The following is a 17,158-nucleotide window of genomic DNA, read 5'->3' as shown; positions in this document are numbered from 1 at the left end:
TGGCCAAAACGACATAACAATCTCGAATGTATAGCGAGCGATAGAGTAAATAAATTCTGTTTCAAAACTAACGATATCATGAAACGATCGAGCTAATACATTGTTTCATGTAATTTAACTTGGACTATTTTATATTCTTCCTCTTCTTCTGTAACATTGCCAAATGTATACTAAAGATACTGCATGTTGGTTTTTAGTGTTTGGACTGATATATACTGCTGTTGGTATCTATATTCTTATGTATTATATAGTACTTGACGCCTATCCTAATTTGTTGGGAAAGAGAAATTAATTAATAGATTGATAAAATAAAAATGATATATTCGGTGGTGGTCAGCAATTAATAAGATGATAAAATAAAACTTATAAATTTAGCGGTGGTCAGCAATAAGGTAAATGTCCCAATACCGGAACGATTTGATAATCATTATATTATATTTCAACTCGTACGCGATGAAACTAAATAAAACTTTCTTCATTTGAAACCTTAATCTTTCAGTTAAAAAATAAGATATAAAATAGATTTTAGAAAATATTTAAAATATGGAAAAAAAAAAATGTTAATTAGAGCAATAGTCTCGGATTCATGACTTTTTCATGTCTCTTAATGGTTTTTCTAAGAAATCAGTCAATGATCTTAAGCTTATAGAAAATGCATAGAATTACTTTTCAATAATTTTTTTTTTGTATATGCATCTTGAATGACATAAAATTCAAGAAAACATATTAAAAATATGAAAAAAATAGTATTATTATATTAATTTTACTGTTCGTCTATTGGTACACCAAAATGAACCCGTGCCCAGTACCGGAACAGTCAATCATATTAATGTTATCGATAGACATTAACGGTGAGTTTTATTGACTGGCTAAATCAAGTACAATATTATTACTGGAGCCCTAATATTTAATGCAGCCCTCGCGGTTTGCGAAATACCGGAATTATACGGTATAAATACTGCATAAATATGGTATTACTCGAGTTATTTTAGCCAGTTTTTTTACCGCATTATTACCAAAAATTTACGAAATAAATTCCTAATATTTACGGTAATAAAACAGAGAAAATACGGTATTTTCACAGAATTAAAACAGTAATTATACAGCATATTCATAGTATATTTTCGGCATTTTTGTAGCATCAAACTGTTCTACCCGTAAAAAAATTTATATATAATTATATAAAATTTTATTCAGTTATATACAAAAAATCATAACTTTGAAACTGCTGCATATTAAAGGCTCAAATTTTCAGAGAATTTTTTTTTCAATAGATGGAAAGACTCCACAAAATTTTAATCAAATCGATGAGGGTCACCCCGTAAAAATAACTTTATTTGGTGAAATGACCCATATATAATATTTTTATCCCTATTAATAAAGATGTTTACACAAAATATATATATATATATATATATATATATATATATATATATATATATATATATATATATCACGTAACGTTACATAGTTTATTATTTTAAAGTTGACAACCGAGGCGTATTATTTTAAAGAAACTTTGAAACTTGAAAGAAACTCGTCCTAGTAATCATCTTTAGGAATACAATTTGAAGCACCCTCTGCATCATCCAAATCTTCAATGAATTGGTTTTCTATGACTTTGTTTGTGCAATTTATGTCGGTGCAGTTTTTGTAGTTTGGTCTAGTTGCACTCATAATAGCATGAGCAATTGAAGTGATTTTTTTAGCAGAAGCTTCTTTATCCCTTTTCTGAGTTAAAACAATTTTTTCTAAAAGCATTATTAGACTTGTTGGAATAACGTCTTTTATGCTATCGCTGCTGAAAAATTCACTTGCTGACGGATAACATTGTAGTTCCTGTTCACTTGCGCGTATGTCTTCACGAATATATTGAGCAGCTAATTTTATGACTTCAGACTTTTGCTCGGCTTCACCTTGAGTTGGCAAATGACTTTTAAAGAAATCCTTTAGAATATTATCGCTAAAACTTTTTTAAGTAACTATTGTTTTGAGTGGACCACGTCTAGTAAATATAATGTTGTCTCTGAACTTGTTAATTAAGATTTCTTTGATCTATTAATTGGATGGTAATGGGTTGCCCATTACTTGTTGAAGATTTTCGAAGCTCCACTGACAATCTTCATTACTTTTAAGAAATTCAAACAATTTTTTAAACTGGGCAGAAAATTTAGACTCTCCATCAGGTTTTGTCTTTTTTTCATATTCTCGTTCTCTGAAGAACCGTTTAGAACAGTCGAGATGGTATTTCGCTCCCACTGAAGATAAATCCTCAATATTAATGATACGTGCTAAAACTTGGGCCGATTCTTCATCACTTTTCTCACAAACGTTCATTAGGCGTTCTCTCATTGGAGAATTTGGCACCATTATACATATCTTACGTCTTCTGTTCACATTTTTTTTTCGATTGTTTGTTCACAAACTAAGCCGCAAATGAAACATAATTTTTTGAAAAAAAAAAAAAAAAAAAAAAAAATTTTTGATGTTGAGGCTTCAGAGTTCAAGGATGTTTCATTAAGTTTTCTTCTTTTTGCTGCTGTAATATTGTTTTTACTAAGATATTTTACATAGCAGCTTTTATGTAGAGTGAGCACTTCCGCATTAAGCCATTCTAAGTGTCTATCATCTTCGATTTCTTGACTGATGCCAATTAATTTTCGGATTCCCAACTTTTTCACGGTTGTTTTAACTTGATCGATTCCATCAAATCCTACACCACACATGTTGCAATTTTCCTCTTCCATTGTTCAGAATATTAGCAATATAATAATATTATACACAAAAGTTTAATTCTCAAACGATTTCAAGTTCTATGTTTGTCTACAAAAGACGATTAATTGAAAAATTATTCAGTTAAGATTAAATGCACAAATATCTAAATTAATATTTCTCGAAATAATATTAAAATTTGTATTACTGTATTATGAAAATTTTAAAAACACGTGGTTTGGTTCACTATAACACAATCAACGATGCAAAGCACATGAAAAAGATACTCAAACTGAACGGTAAGAATCCTAATTGTACAATTATCAAAAACCTGTATTTGTATGAGCGCATGCGTGTAAAGCCAGAGAAACTAGGTTTGCTGCTGGCGTTGATTTCGCTACCTAACTATTCTGAGAAAAAGGGAGCCTCAAGGGCACAGTATCATTTCAACTGAATATAATGCACAGTTGCATTAGATACAATAACTTCTCTAATGAACTAAGCAATTAAGTTGTACTTATATTTTATATTTTACTTGATGACGAATATTTCAACGAATATAGATAATATTAACAAAAGTTAATGAAATATTCACTTAGGATAATAAGTCAAACGAAAAATCAAGCAATTTAAACTCGTGCGAGCACATACGAGGGTCAACGCAGTGGATAACATCAAAGACTTAGAATCGGAAGGATGTCGGTTCGAAACCAACAGCCACCGTGATTTTTTCATCAATTTAATTCATATACAGTTCTTCTAAATGAGACTCCTTATACATTAAATTACAATTCGGATTTAATTAAAATTATATTATTTTTTATCTTTCGCATTTTAATATTTTTTCTATACCAGGGATGCCCTAGTGGGATCACTTGGGGATTTCCCTATTGGAGCCCAATAGGTCTCACCTAAAAATTTCTAGTCGGGCACCGAGCTCAAACAACTGTTAGACTAGCAAAACACAGATTTCACCGAAAAAAAAAAAAAAATGTTTGTCCGACGATATCGTTGGTGGAACGAATGAACCGATTCAAGTGTTCTTGGCGGCAATCAAAAAAGCGCACCAAGCCTTAAAACTGATTACATTCTGAGGCTTCGCGCGAGAGCTATTGGCCTCGAAAATGGCCAAAAGTGGGCGAAAATGCCTATTCTGGCTATTTTTTAGAAAAAAATATAAAATTATGAAGTTATAGGGCGACGATTGCTCAGGTGAGTTAAAGACCACCCTCTGTCCTAGAAAATTTTTATTAGCAAGTTAAGAAAGCCTTAGATTCTAAGTAGGAGAGCTGTGACCTTCGAAAATGAGAGCTGCAGCCCATCTTATGCCAGTTTTTGCCACTTGTAAAGTTTAAAACGAAATAATTTGTAAATTATCGAAGAGGAATCGTCAGTATAGCACCCTCAGCGCTTTCGCACTTGAGGTGCGCAAAAACGCAATGATGTACTTAAGTTTTTGAATGTGTTTGAAGATACTTTTATCAGATTCTTACAATGGAATCTTCTTTAATACGTTTTTCTTGATATTACAATAAAATATTAAAGGTCAAAAATGGAGTAGCTGCCACAAATAGTACCTCTTTTCTATATACAGTCATTGAAAGAAATAACTTTGCGGGTTAATGATGACATTTGTATCATTAAAGTTCAATGATAATCGAAATAAGCAAAAGATTCTAGAGACAACTTTAGAGTAGAGCTAATAAACAATATTAAATTCAAATCATATTCAAAAAATTTGCTGGTACAGTAGGACCTCGTTATAAGACTATTAGTTTCTCTTTCAAACTATCGCCATATCTGTTTTATAAAAAAGACAAAATGATAGTCTTATAGCGAGGTCCGACTGTAATACTCGGGCAGCCACGTAGTGACTGTAGGCTGGTTGTATTATTTTATTAAGTTCGAATGTTATTATTATTTTTTTTACCATAATTTTTACTCTAAAGTAAGTTCAATGTTATTTTTTTCTGTGTAAATAATGAAGTTATTTAAAACTAACATTAATCAATTTATCAAAGCGACGAAAGTAATTTTAAAATATGATATAAATATTGATTACTAATTTTATCAAACTTATTGTGAATTTAACAATGAAATCATTTATAAGTGAATTACAGACGGACCTCGTTATAAGACTATTTGCTGTCTTTTTTATAAGCCAAGTAACACGATCGTTTGATAGAGAATCTAATAGTCTTATAATGAGGTCCTACTGTAATCATAAATTTTTTTCCGAACATATTTTATTATTTTATGAAGTGTTGAAAATTATATTTTTTTTTATTTACTGCGATTACGAATTTAAATTATTAAAGTTTTCAAAGTTTGGAACTATTTATCGGTGAGAATGTAAGTAGCAAATTATTGAAAAATTTTAACTATTGTTGGTAATGAACTGAATATTTCATTTAAAGTTTTAATAATGATTGGAAAGAAATTTAGATAGCAGAATTTTTATGAATTGAAAATGAAAAATATTTTTTTTTTGTCATTGTAATTTCAAATTATTGAAATTTTTATATTTTTCATTTTATTTAATGATCATCATGATTGTTTTTTTATTTTTAAGGAAAATAAAATTGACGATGTGATTTATTCAAATTCAATTGATCGTCAGGATGCCAAAAGTTATGAAAAATATAAACAAAAGTAATTATGTAGGCAATCGAGGCAATTATCATGATTGCGCCAAATCCGTAGACACACCACATTTTAAAAATGTAATGCCAAAATATTATAAAACAGGAAAAGATATCAGATAGATTATAAAAAATATGAAACTATTTTATGATTTGGTTCCATGCTTTCGGAGACTCGGAAATTCAATTTATGCACTCTATGCTTTGCGGTTCATCAGAGAACTTTTTAATTCCTCGCCACCTAGCGGAGATTCGGGTACTAAATTTATAATTTTCATTCAACTATAATAGAAATTAGAAATTACAATGAATTCTGATTTATAAACTGATCAAATTACGGTAAATTTATAATTTTTTGAAATTTATTAGGAAATCATAATTATAAAAATTATATTGAAAGTTTATTAACATGAGTTTCTACATGGGAAAAAAAATAAAAGATAATAGTTTCATAGAGAAAATTTTAAAAATTCTGTAAATAAATCTATAGAAAATTAGGAGTTTTCATTTACTAAGAAAATTTATTGACAATCAGATTCAATTTACCACATAAGAAATTCTATAAAAAAAAAGTCTGTAGAAAATAAGGATTTTTCACCGTCTAAGAAAATCTATAGAAATTCTATAAAAAAGTTTGTAGAAAATTAGGACTCGTCATTTTCCGAGAAAATCCATAGAAAATAAAAAAAATTCCATAAAAAATGTATATAAAAAAACAGAACTTTTCGAAGATTAAGAAAATATATGAAAAAAAATAAAAAATTCTCTAAAAAATAAAGACTTCTGACCACTTCAGAAAATCTGTAGAAATTCTACAAAAAAGTTAACAAAAAAAAAATCTTGAAGTCAATATTTGAATTCACCATTTTCTTTTTAATTTAAGATCTACCGTAGGTAAGTAAGAAAGTCAACCCGCCCAAAATATTCTTAAAATTTTTTTTTTATTATAGATGGCATTATATTCGATTCTATCGATCGAGGATTTACCACTAGAATTATTTCTAATTTTTTCTTTTCTATTATTGTTAACCGAATACTCCTTATTTAGAAGAATAGTTATTATTATTTAAATATCAATATAAATATTAAAAAATATTCGAAACCAAAATTGATAATTCATTATAATAAATCAGCATAAAAATTTTATCTGGATTAATTGATTAAATTATTAAATCAAATGAAATTAATCACAATAAATGATTAACTAAAATTTAAAAAAAAAGTAAGTTCGAATTTCATTATATAAATTTATATATACTCTTACATGAATACTTAAAAAAAAAAAATTTCATATATTTTCAGGTTATTCCAAGACCACAATGTCAGGATATGATTCCACGTGGCGGAATCTATTGACAGCAGTCCAATTGGGTGATTTACCTCGGGTAAGAGAGTTATTGAGAACAGAAGATGAGTTATCTGACTTAAGTACTTGGACAGATAGTTATCTTTTACTTCGCGACGCAATAGCAGATGCAGAACTAGAAATAGTCGAGTGTCTTTTAGAGAACAATGCTACAGTTAATCGCCGAAGTAAAAAAGCAACAGACACACCTCTTCATCTAGCTGTTCACATTGGAGACCCTGATTTACTCAATTCTCTATTAGACAGAGGCGCGAACGTAACTGCAAAAGGTAAATATAAAAAAACTCCAGTGCATATCGCAGCCGAGTATTCAAAAGTTGAAATCCTCGAATTATTAATCAGCAAGGGGGGTAACATTAATGACAAAGATCAGCATGGGTTAACTCCTCTATGCTGGGCTTTAAAAAAAGGGAAATTAGAAATAGTCGATTACATTTTGAACCACGAAAATTACGACGGTAGTTTATTTAATCACTCATCCAAAGAAGCCGACACGCAGTTGCATTTTGCTGTTACCAGCGGCAACGAGGAACTTGTGCGTTATCTTATAAATAAAGGTGCTCAAGTAAATGCTCAAGGGATCGATTCAAAAACTCCGCTTCATATTGCAGTGGAAGAGAATCTCGAAAAAATTGTCGAATGCCTTTTGGACAATGGCGCTGATGTAAATTACACTTGTAGTTATTGTGGGGAGGAAGAATGTACAGCTTTGCATATCGCTGCTGATAAAAGTAACGAAAAAATATTAGAATTACTTTTAAATAAAGGTGCGGACATCAATGCCGTCACTGCTAATGGTATCAATCCACTGCATGTCGCTGCATGTAGAAATAACGTAGAGTGCGTTAAAATTATTTTAAATAACAATAGAGATGTAGATTATTTGAACAGAACGACCGCTGATGAAGGATTCACTCCACTGCACTTTGCTTCTATTTTTGGTTGCAATTATGTAGCCGATTTTATTTTGAATATGAATGCTGATATAAATATTTTGTCATACGATAATTCACTGCCTATTCATTTCGCCGTTTCTAAAGGACATGATAAAGTAGTCGAGCTTCTCTTAAATCACGGCGCTAATGTTGATTCTTTGTTTGACAATACGTTATGCCACAAAACACTTTTATTCACAGCAGTAGTGAACGGAGATTTGAAAATAGTCGAACATCTCCTAAAATTTTCACCTGATATCACTTGCAAATGTAATATTGACTCTTTGAAAGTCGCACTTCGTAGTTTTAGTGACAAGTCTAAGGGAATTGCCGAAGCGCTGTTGGATTACGGATTCAAACTTGACTTTGATGACGTCGATAGCGGGCAGTTGATATACACCGCAGTAGAAAAAGGACTCGTGGGTATTGTCAAAGATATTATCAAAGCCGGTATTGATATCACAGAACTACGAGATTCGACGTTTCTATCTCAAGGATTTACTCTTTTACACAGCGCAGTAATAAACAAACATTTGGAAATAGTTAAGCTGTTGATTGACAAAGTTGACATCAATACCAAAGACGGATTCGGATTGACTCCGATATCTTATGCCGCTGAAAACAATGACATTGATATGGTAAAATTCATTCTAGACTACAATAATCTCGATGATATGTCGAAGTGTCAGTTATTGTTTGGCGCGACGAAGAAATCGAGCAAAGAAATAATCGAATTATCTTTACAGTACGGTATTGATGTAAACATGACTGATGAAAGAGGCAGAACAGCGCTACATGTTATTGATTTGGGTAAATATGAATCCCAAAAAGAAGATTCTGCAAGAGGAGAGATAGCAAAGTTACTTATAAGTAAGGGCGCTAATGTCAATGCCAGGACAAATGACAATGACACGGCACTGGCTTATGCTGTCTTGCATCAAAACCCGTATGTTGTTGAAGCTCTTCTGTTGCACGGGGCAAATATTGATCATTTGAACTCGTTTGGTGATACTTTGTTGCATATGGCGGCAATAAAAGGAAAGATTGAAATAATTCGACTACTTATTCAACATGGAGTTGCAGTTGATAGTCCTAATAATAGAGGGGTTACGCCACTACATTTTGCGGTGGAAAATAACAATGAAGAGGCTGTGATATGTCTGATAGAATATGGCGCTGATGTTAATTGGATTAACAAAAAATCCGGTCGGACGGCACTTCATCTTGCTGTTGAAAAAAATTTATCGACTATCGTAAGAGTTTTATTGAAATGCGGCTCTGATATCAATATTGTCAATTTTCATAATCAGACCCCGTTTTCTTACACCACTAATGCTAGTTGTCTTTTTGAAATTATTCAGGTACTCAGAGAACATGTCATAAAATTAAAATGCGCTAATTTTAAAGTTAATTGTAATGATCTTAATTTAGTTGATACATTTATCGATTCAAGTGATTTCTACAGTGATTGTATGAAAGAAATTGAAAGTATGGGAGTTAAAATTGTTGACAGCAATAAATTGACGTATAGGCATATTTTGAGTAAAAGTATTCAAAAGTTATCAATTTACTCTAAAAATGTTGATATTTCGAAGAGATTGGAATCAGATGATACTAAAAATACATTTCCACTCTATTACGATTTGTTGATAAATCGGTTTAATGAAGGAGTAAAGCGAGAAAAGATATTGCAGACTCTTTATGATCATCTGGATGATTTATTTCCGAGAGTCTCTTATAATTGCATTGATGAAATATTTTGCTATCTCTCTAATGATGATTTGAAACTGTTGAGGAAAGCGTGCAATCCAAATAATCAATTTTAATGCTGGTAATTAAAATTCTATTAATTGAATTAGGATTAATTATTTTTTATAAAAATATAGTAATCCATTTATAAAAATTAATTATAGAATCGAATGTGATTAGTTTATAAAATTTTATATTTTTATATTAATTTGATTTTGGAATAAGATACCACGAAAACACTCGAAAGTTATTGAAATTTTTTGTGATAAACATTTTTATTTTGTTAAGATTTTTTATATCATATATAAATATCATCATATGTATCAGTAATAATCAATTTAACAATAAAAAGTTTTCTTAGTTTATAACAATATTGTATTGTATCATGTTCATATTTATTTATATTATTATTATTACTGATACTAATTAATAATTGGAAAAAAAAAATAGTAATTTTTCAAAACTTTTTCAATGTATTATTCTCTAAACAGAATTGTCTTCTGATAACTGCAGCTTAACCCAAAATAGACTTTTTTTTTGTATTAAATTATTTTCAATAAATTTTTTTAAATAAAAAGTTGACAGGAAGTGTCACCTGAAAGTTATAGACAAAAACCTGAAGAACAAAAGTTACTTTAAAATTGACAAAAAATTATGAGAAAATAAATTTTAAGAACAAAAGTTTGCTTCTAAATTAACGTCAACTATTTGTACATTCAAGTTTTTGAATTTTGCAATCAACCTACGACTAATTTGGCTGTCAGTCCAGATGATCATTTCATCCGCAAATTGAAGTATATTTGACGTCAAAATTCCTACAATTCGTTTGTGTGTGCAACAGTAGACAGTAACTTGTCAAGTTTAATGCAACAATATGATGTCAATTCAGCGCAGGGCAGTAGCAAAAATTTTCCGTCAAAAAGTTAGTGTCAATTAGTTGCGACCAAGTTGATGACAGCTTAACTCTGTAATTGTTCACTACTAATTGTTGCCAACTTTCTGGAATATTCAAAGGCAATTTTCCATCAACTAATAGAATGTCAACCTGTCATAAAATTTTTAAAACAGTTAGCATCCGTTTGTTAACTTGACAACAAGTTGCAGCAGTATACAGAAAAAAAGGATTTCTTGGCGCAAAAAATTTTTACTTGTCCCAAGAAATATTTTCTTCGTAATTTGAAAATTAAAATTTTCTTGGGCCGAGAAAAAATTTTTTGAAGTGAGAAAAAATTTCGTACGTTAAGAATAAATTCTCTTTTTCTTAGGTAGGTTGTTGCTAGCTTACCATCAGCTTGACTATAATCAAAGCGCGCGAATCTCGTTCAAATTTAAATATCAACTGTCGGTCACAAGTCGACATGAAAGGAGAGAAAAAAAAAATACGTTCGGAAGCCGGTAAAATTTATAGAGGGCATTTTAATAGTACGACTGTTATTTTCATACCCATTGAATCAGTTTGACTGTAAACAACAACGTGTTTTATTTTTCCTCAGTAATAAATAAATTTAAAAATATTATTTAAAAAATATATTCAAAGATGCCTCATAAGTCAGACGATCCTCGCCAAGTCCTGGCTGTTTTGAATTCACTGGGATTTGTTGGTATCACAGCAGAACAATTAAAAGCATTCATGAAAGGTAACGGATTCCCAACGTATTTATTAAATGATAAATTTAAAAATAATAATTATACTCTCTGTTGTTTTTTTTTTCTAATCATAAATATTTTAAATTTTTAGATTTAAAACTTTTACGTAAAATAAAAGAACGTGAACGTCGTGAGCAGCAAGAAGAATTAAAGAAAAAAATTTTTTACAAACATCAAAAAGCATTGGGAGTTATGTTAAATGACGTTCCCAATGATAATAATAATTCATCAGATGATTCAATTGTTAAAATAAAAATAAATTATATCTCGGAATCGGATTCTGATGATAATGAAGATGATAAATCATTGCAATTACGTAGAAGGTTTGAGTCTCCAAGTCCTCATAGAAGACAAGAGAAAAGAGTGAATGGAATAAAAAAAATTCAATCAGCGAGATCTGATAATAGAAAAGACCGAACACCTGAAAGACCTAAAGGTTATCGTGAAGAGAAACGTAAACCGAATAAGGAAAATGATTCACTTCCAGAACGAGCTGCCAGTGCACCTGAATTATCTGGACAATTATCACGACGATCAAGATCTAAAAGTGTTGCCTCTGACTCAACTAAAACCACTGGAGGAATTCTAAGAAATTCTTCCAGGAGTTTGTCTCGAACGCGACCTAAAACATGTAAATATTTATTTATTTTTTTTTAATTTTTATTGTGTATTAATTTTTGTTGATGATTTCAGTTATCAGGCCATGGAAATTGCAGTCAGAAGCTTCACGTTTTCCACAAAAATCTAAATCAGATCCTGTGATGCTCTATCACAAGTATCAAAAAGAATGGAAGCAATTTTCGTTTCTTCAAGATAATAAACATGCTAACGTTAGGTGGGCGATACGTGAAAAAATGCTCGGTGCTGATCCAACACCACGGGTAATTTTTTTATTTTTATTATCATTATTTAATGATTCTGAAGTTAGTTGACAGATGACAAGTTTTTTATTTTTTTTTAACAATTGAATTTAAAAATGAAAAAAAAATAATAATGCACATGTAGAAAATTTTAAAAACTATAGGTGCAATTTTTAAAAATATTTTTGAAATTTTTTTTTTCTAACGAACCAATTATAAAAAAACATTAAGTAAAAATATGCACCTGTAGAAACTTAACAAGACTATAAGTGCAACATTTTTTTTTTTATAATCTATCGTTTTTAAAAACAATCAAAACATCATCGGACGTCTGCTGAATTCAGTATCATATTATTTAATATATTTCATATATTGTTAAAATTGTAATTAAAATATAAATTATTTATGTTCTAGCCAATTTTAAAAAAATCCGGAAGTTCCATGAGTGTCAAAAAAAGTCCATGATTTTTACTACAGATCATTGTAATTTAAAATTGAAATTGTTGATGAATTTCGATTTTTTATCTTTAATTACTTAAGATTGTTGAAATATCTTGACAGTATTTAATTTTTTTTTAATTCATTAATTAAATTTAATTTTTAAATCTGTGTAAAAATAGATGCAATAAAATAAACTTTGTATTATAATTTAAATAAGTAATAAAGTAATCACTTCGAAATAAGTAAATAAGTAATCACTTCGAATGCATTCTCAATTTTTTAGTGTGTAGGCAATGAAATTATTATTATAATATCTAGTAAATGAAAATTATTATTATTATCTATAAAATGTTTACAATTGTTTACGCTTGACTTAATTTGAATTTCGCTGCAACAGCCATGTAATCAGGTCTGTTTAAATGGTATAAGATTTTACTTTCAATATGACGAGTAGCACGTTCCGTTAAAACTAACGTCGAGTGTTTCAACATACTATAAACGTTTAATCCTAAAGAAAAAAAATTCTGGTAATTAATAATGAAAAATTAAAAATTAATAAATAATTAAAAGTAATTTTACCGTAAGCTGGCATTAAATTAACGTGCTTAATATTATCAGTAGCAAGAGTGATGTTTTCAGGCATGATGTCTTCAGAATCGACTATAAGTACACTAGGTCCCCAATTACGTTCCTCAATTAATGCTTCGATGTACTTTGGATCGTTTGATGGAATATCAAGATTATTAACGACATAAAGATCATCCTGGGCTAATTTAACAGACAACGCTGTTGTTAATCCATTGACTCGTGTAAAAAATGGAAGCATGTAAAAGTGCGGTGTTGGAGATCTTGGACCATGAGCTACACCGCCGCCTTTGAATAATGGCGAATTAACACTTCCATGACGAGCACGACCTAGTCCTTTTTGAGGCCATGGTTTACGACCACCACCACGTTTTTCAGCTCTGTTTTGTACGTGTGCATAATTCTATAAAAAAAAAATTTAAATTACTCGATACAAATTATTCGTAATTAAGTTTTCACGAGTATTAATTTTATTATGACGCTGGTGGTAGCAGACGAAACTTTTTTTTTTAATGCAAAATTAAATGCTGACAGAAAAAATATATTAAAAATCCATCTAAAGAACTTTTAAAAATTTATCTCAATAACCAGTGATTTGTTAATGAAAACACAAATTTTCAGATGTCAGATACTTTCAGTATCAAATTATTTTGACAGCTGTTAAACTTTCAGACTGACGATGGACAAAGTTATTAGACTTTTCTCTGATTACACGAATAATTTTCTTATTAATTTTCCAAGTTTTGTGATTATGAACAAAAATGAAAACAATTAAAAAAGTAGTTTTAGATAAAAAATAATTAATAATTATTGTAATTAAAATAATGATACTAAAGTTAGCCGACATCTGATAATTTGTGGATTTTTTAAAAAATGTTAAATTATAAAAAAAAACATATTTAAAAAATTGCAGCTATAGTTTTTTTATTACTCAAAAATTTTATGACCCTGAATTTTACAAATTAACCATTTTCGTTTTTTTTTTTTTTAATAAAAATATACACATGTAGAAAATACAAAAAAATTACAGGTGGAATTATTAACAAATTTTTTTTTTTTTTGTATAATTTATCGTTTTACAAAAAATCCAAAAATTATTTGACGTCGGCTAACTTCAATATCACACAATTTTTTTTGCCTCAGGAAAATATTTTTTTTTTCTGTGTAATATTCTACACGTGCGCATTTTTTTTTTTTTTTTGTAATAGAACTGATAGTTCTGAAGTTAACAGACAATTACTAATTATCTTATTTTTTTTTACAAATCAATTACAAAAATTCAAAAAAATGCACTTGCAGAAAATAAAAAAAACTATAGGTGCAATTTTTTAATTTTCTTTTATAATTTATCGTTTAAAAACAAAACATAAAATTATTAAATATCAGCCAACTTCATTATCATAAAATTATGTTAAAAAATTACAAAAATTAAAAATTTTTTACTACTTAAAGAACAATTCGAAATTTCAAATTATTGTCCTTAGAAATCAGAATTTTTTGAACCGGGAAAAAAATTTCTTTTCCAAGTCAATCGCCACTTTGAATTTTATGAACAGAGTCTTATAACGAATGCTAAATAATTTAATTAGTGTAATTAAAAGTAAAATAAATACTCACGACAAATCTATACATCCTCTGCCACCTGACATTTTCAAACAAAGTATCAACTCTTGGCTTTTCAGCAAATACTGCCGGATGCAATGTCATTAATCCTAATTTTTTTTCCTTAATTGTATCTAAATTATCAATCCAAACCTGACGTTTTGTTTGATATATTTGATGTTCATCTTCATAATTAATTGTTGATATTATTGGAGTAATTGGAGTTTCGGTTTTAACTTCAACCTGATTATTATTTGCACTTACAGCAGTACAGAAATTGGATATTTGACCAGGATATTTTTTAAATTTTATCAAAAAATTACGCACAATTAATGACATTTTTATTTATTTATTCAAGTTGAATGTAATTTTATAAACTTGTTAAATTTTTTGATGTTTAACCTAAAAGACAATTTATAAAAATTTATTGATGCGCATGTGTTGTGTAGGTTCAGAACACACTCGGGTAAAATCGTACCAACACAACAACTTCGGGTGTTTTCGGTTTTTACTCCCACTCTGTCTTCTATGTACGAAATTTTGGATTTTTTTTACTTAAAACTTAATGATAGTGAAGTTAGCCGACGTCTAATAATTTTTTGATTTTCTTTATACAGTAAATTAAAAAAAAAAAAAAAAAATTTGAAAAAATTGCACCTGTGGTTTTTAAAATTGTCTACATGTATATATTTTTAGTTTTGATTTTTTTGTAATTGATTTTTTGAAAAAAAAATCCGAAAACTTTGAATTGTCTGCGAACTTTAGGATCATAAAACTTTTCAAAGTCATTTTACAAAAAGAAAAATATTTTATTTAACTATTAGAGATATAAAAAATTTTATTAGTCAAATTATTTTTTAACAATTAACTCACTCGAAGTAATTTTTCAAAATGTTCAAGTGGCAGAAAATTGAGAAAAATAAATTATGATTCAGAAGTTAGTAGACAATTAGCAATATTCAGATTTTTGTTTAAGCAAATTAATTACAAAAAAAAAAAAAAATCTAAAAATATGCACCTGCAGAAAATTTTAAAAACTACAAGTGCGATTTTTTTCAAATATTTTCTTTTCATAATTTATCATTTAAAAACAAATCCAAAAATTTTTAATTGCCTGCTAACTTAAGAATCATAATAAATTAAATTAGTTAACAAAAAAAATTTTTTAGATATATTTGCCATAAAGAAAATCCACAACAACAGTGCGAACAAGAGCTACAGCAGCAACAATAAATTAAGCCATGCTGCATTATTGTCTACGGAATCAGTGGATCCGTAAAATCAACAACCCTTTTCGGTGACGAAGCGAAGAATACACAAGAATTCATACTATGCTGGTTTCCGGATTCCAGTGAAGAAGAGCAACATCCTCTTCACCGGCATATATGTTATTATACTTTGATATTAATATTAAGTACTTCTTGATTGCAATTTTATATTTCCCATCAAAACAACACCAGAACATTTTTCTGTAAATTCCGAATTTCATCACTAATCAGCTAATTATTGTACCAGAAGAGGTCAATACACATTCTTGTTCAAAATCAAGAGCTTTAAAAAAAAAGTCTCTTATCATTTTTTGATAAATTCATTTGTTCAAAAGTTATTGGAGCTTGGACTCAAATTTATAGTAATTTTTTTTAAAAAGTTAAAAATAATATAGTTAACAAGAATATATTTTAAGTACATTATTATATTTCATTACAGTGTCGCAGAATTTTCATTTGAAAAGGGTGTTCATGATTTGGTCCGTTCGTCGACCCCTACGATCAAATTATCTTCAAGTGCCTCATGGGATACCTTTGAGTTGAAGAACGTCATTACTCAGTTTTTAATATTTATCTCGAATATTTCAAATATTATTGCTCTGACCTGTCAAAACTCACTCAAATCTTGATTTTGATCACTGACATTGATTTCTGCCTCGATACATTTATTTCATTAAACATAATCGAGAATAAAAATTTAAAAACCGCTTCTTCATTAACAATTTTCAATTTTTAACTTGTCAAACTTTAGCAAAAAACGCAGCTTGGTAGAGCTTGAAAGGCTCATAAAAAATAATCGCAGTTAATAGCATTTTCGAGCTCGAAAATATCTTCACAGTAATGTTTCGAGTCGATAAAATTTTTTTCCGATTCATTTTTTACGTTCTGTTTTTAATTAAAATTATTAAAAAATTTATGAAAACCTTTTATACAGAAAATTCAATTTTCTACAAATTTATATCGATACATTTTTAACATGTTTTTAACAGTTTAGCCAGAATTTAAATTTCCACGACAAAAGTTTATGAGGATAGTATGCAATTTCGTCTTCATTGAGGTTTCCAAGCAGGTCTCGTGTGTTTTGTGTACTGTTATTCCCGCGTATGCGTGATCATTTTACCCACGTTTAAATATCTATTCACCAACAACGATAGGATTACCACGATGTAATTATATTTTTTTTTCTACTCGTAGAAAGTTTGCGATAGTTCTGGAAAGTGGTTTTTACCCTGGGAATACTATACAAAAGAAATGAAACTTTTATATTTATTTTTATTCATTACAGGTTACAGGCATCATTTTTTAAGCAGTCCAGCCGATGAAAGTTTATTTAAATTATTACATCTTCGAA

The 17,158-nt window shown here is 29.0% G+C and overlaps 3 protein-coding genes across 3 annotated transcripts; 2 read left to right on the top strand and 1 right to left on the bottom strand.

The window, feature by feature from the left end:
- Positions 1–6,336: 6,336 nt before the first annotated feature.
- On the top strand, positions 6,337–9,694 carry LOC103569675 (ankyrin-1). Its single transcript, XM_053737301.1, has 2 exons — positions 6,337–6,576; positions 6,657–9,694. The coding sequence occupies exon 2, from the start codon at positions 6,674–6,676 to the stop codon at positions 9,479–9,481; it is 2,808 nt and encodes a 935-aa protein (XP_053593276.1). The 5' UTR covers positions 6,337–6,576; positions 6,657–6,673; the 3' UTR covers positions 9,482–9,694.
- Positions 9,695–10,821: 1,127 nt separating this feature from the next.
- Positions 10,822–12,577, top strand: LOC103569676 (uncharacterized). Its single transcript, XM_008547079.3, has 4 exons — positions 10,822–11,041; positions 11,143–11,682; positions 11,745–11,932; positions 12,326–12,577. Exons 1-4 carry the CDS (start codon positions 10,942–10,944, stop codon positions 12,374–12,376), a joined length of 879 nt encoding a protein of 292 aa, XP_008545301.1. The 5' UTR covers positions 10,822–10,941; the 3' UTR covers positions 12,377–12,577.
- An 88-nt stretch (positions 12,578–12,665) lies between these two features.
- LOC103569677 (39S ribosomal protein L4, mitochondrial) lies at positions 12,666–14,990 on the bottom strand. Its single transcript, XM_008547081.3, has 3 exons — positions 14,555–14,990; positions 12,932–13,340; positions 12,666–12,860 (listed from the first exon to the last, which is right to left on the bottom strand). Exons 1-3 carry the CDS (start codon positions 14,876–14,878, stop codon positions 12,715–12,717), a joined length of 879 nt encoding a protein of 292 aa, XP_008545303.1. The 5' UTR covers positions 14,879–14,990; the 3' UTR covers positions 12,666–12,714.
- Between the last annotated feature and the right edge of the window lie 2,168 nt (positions 14,991–17,158).

The sequence above is a fragment of the Microplitis demolitor genome, chromosome 3 (assembly GCF_026212275.2).
Source record: "Microplitis demolitor isolate Queensland-Clemson2020A chromosome 3, iyMicDemo2.1a, whole genome shotgun sequence".
Lineage (NCBI taxonomy): Eukaryota > Metazoa > Arthropoda > Insecta > Hymenoptera > Braconidae > Microplitis > Microplitis demolitor.
This window is presented reverse-complemented; position numbering and strand designations above follow the sequence as displayed.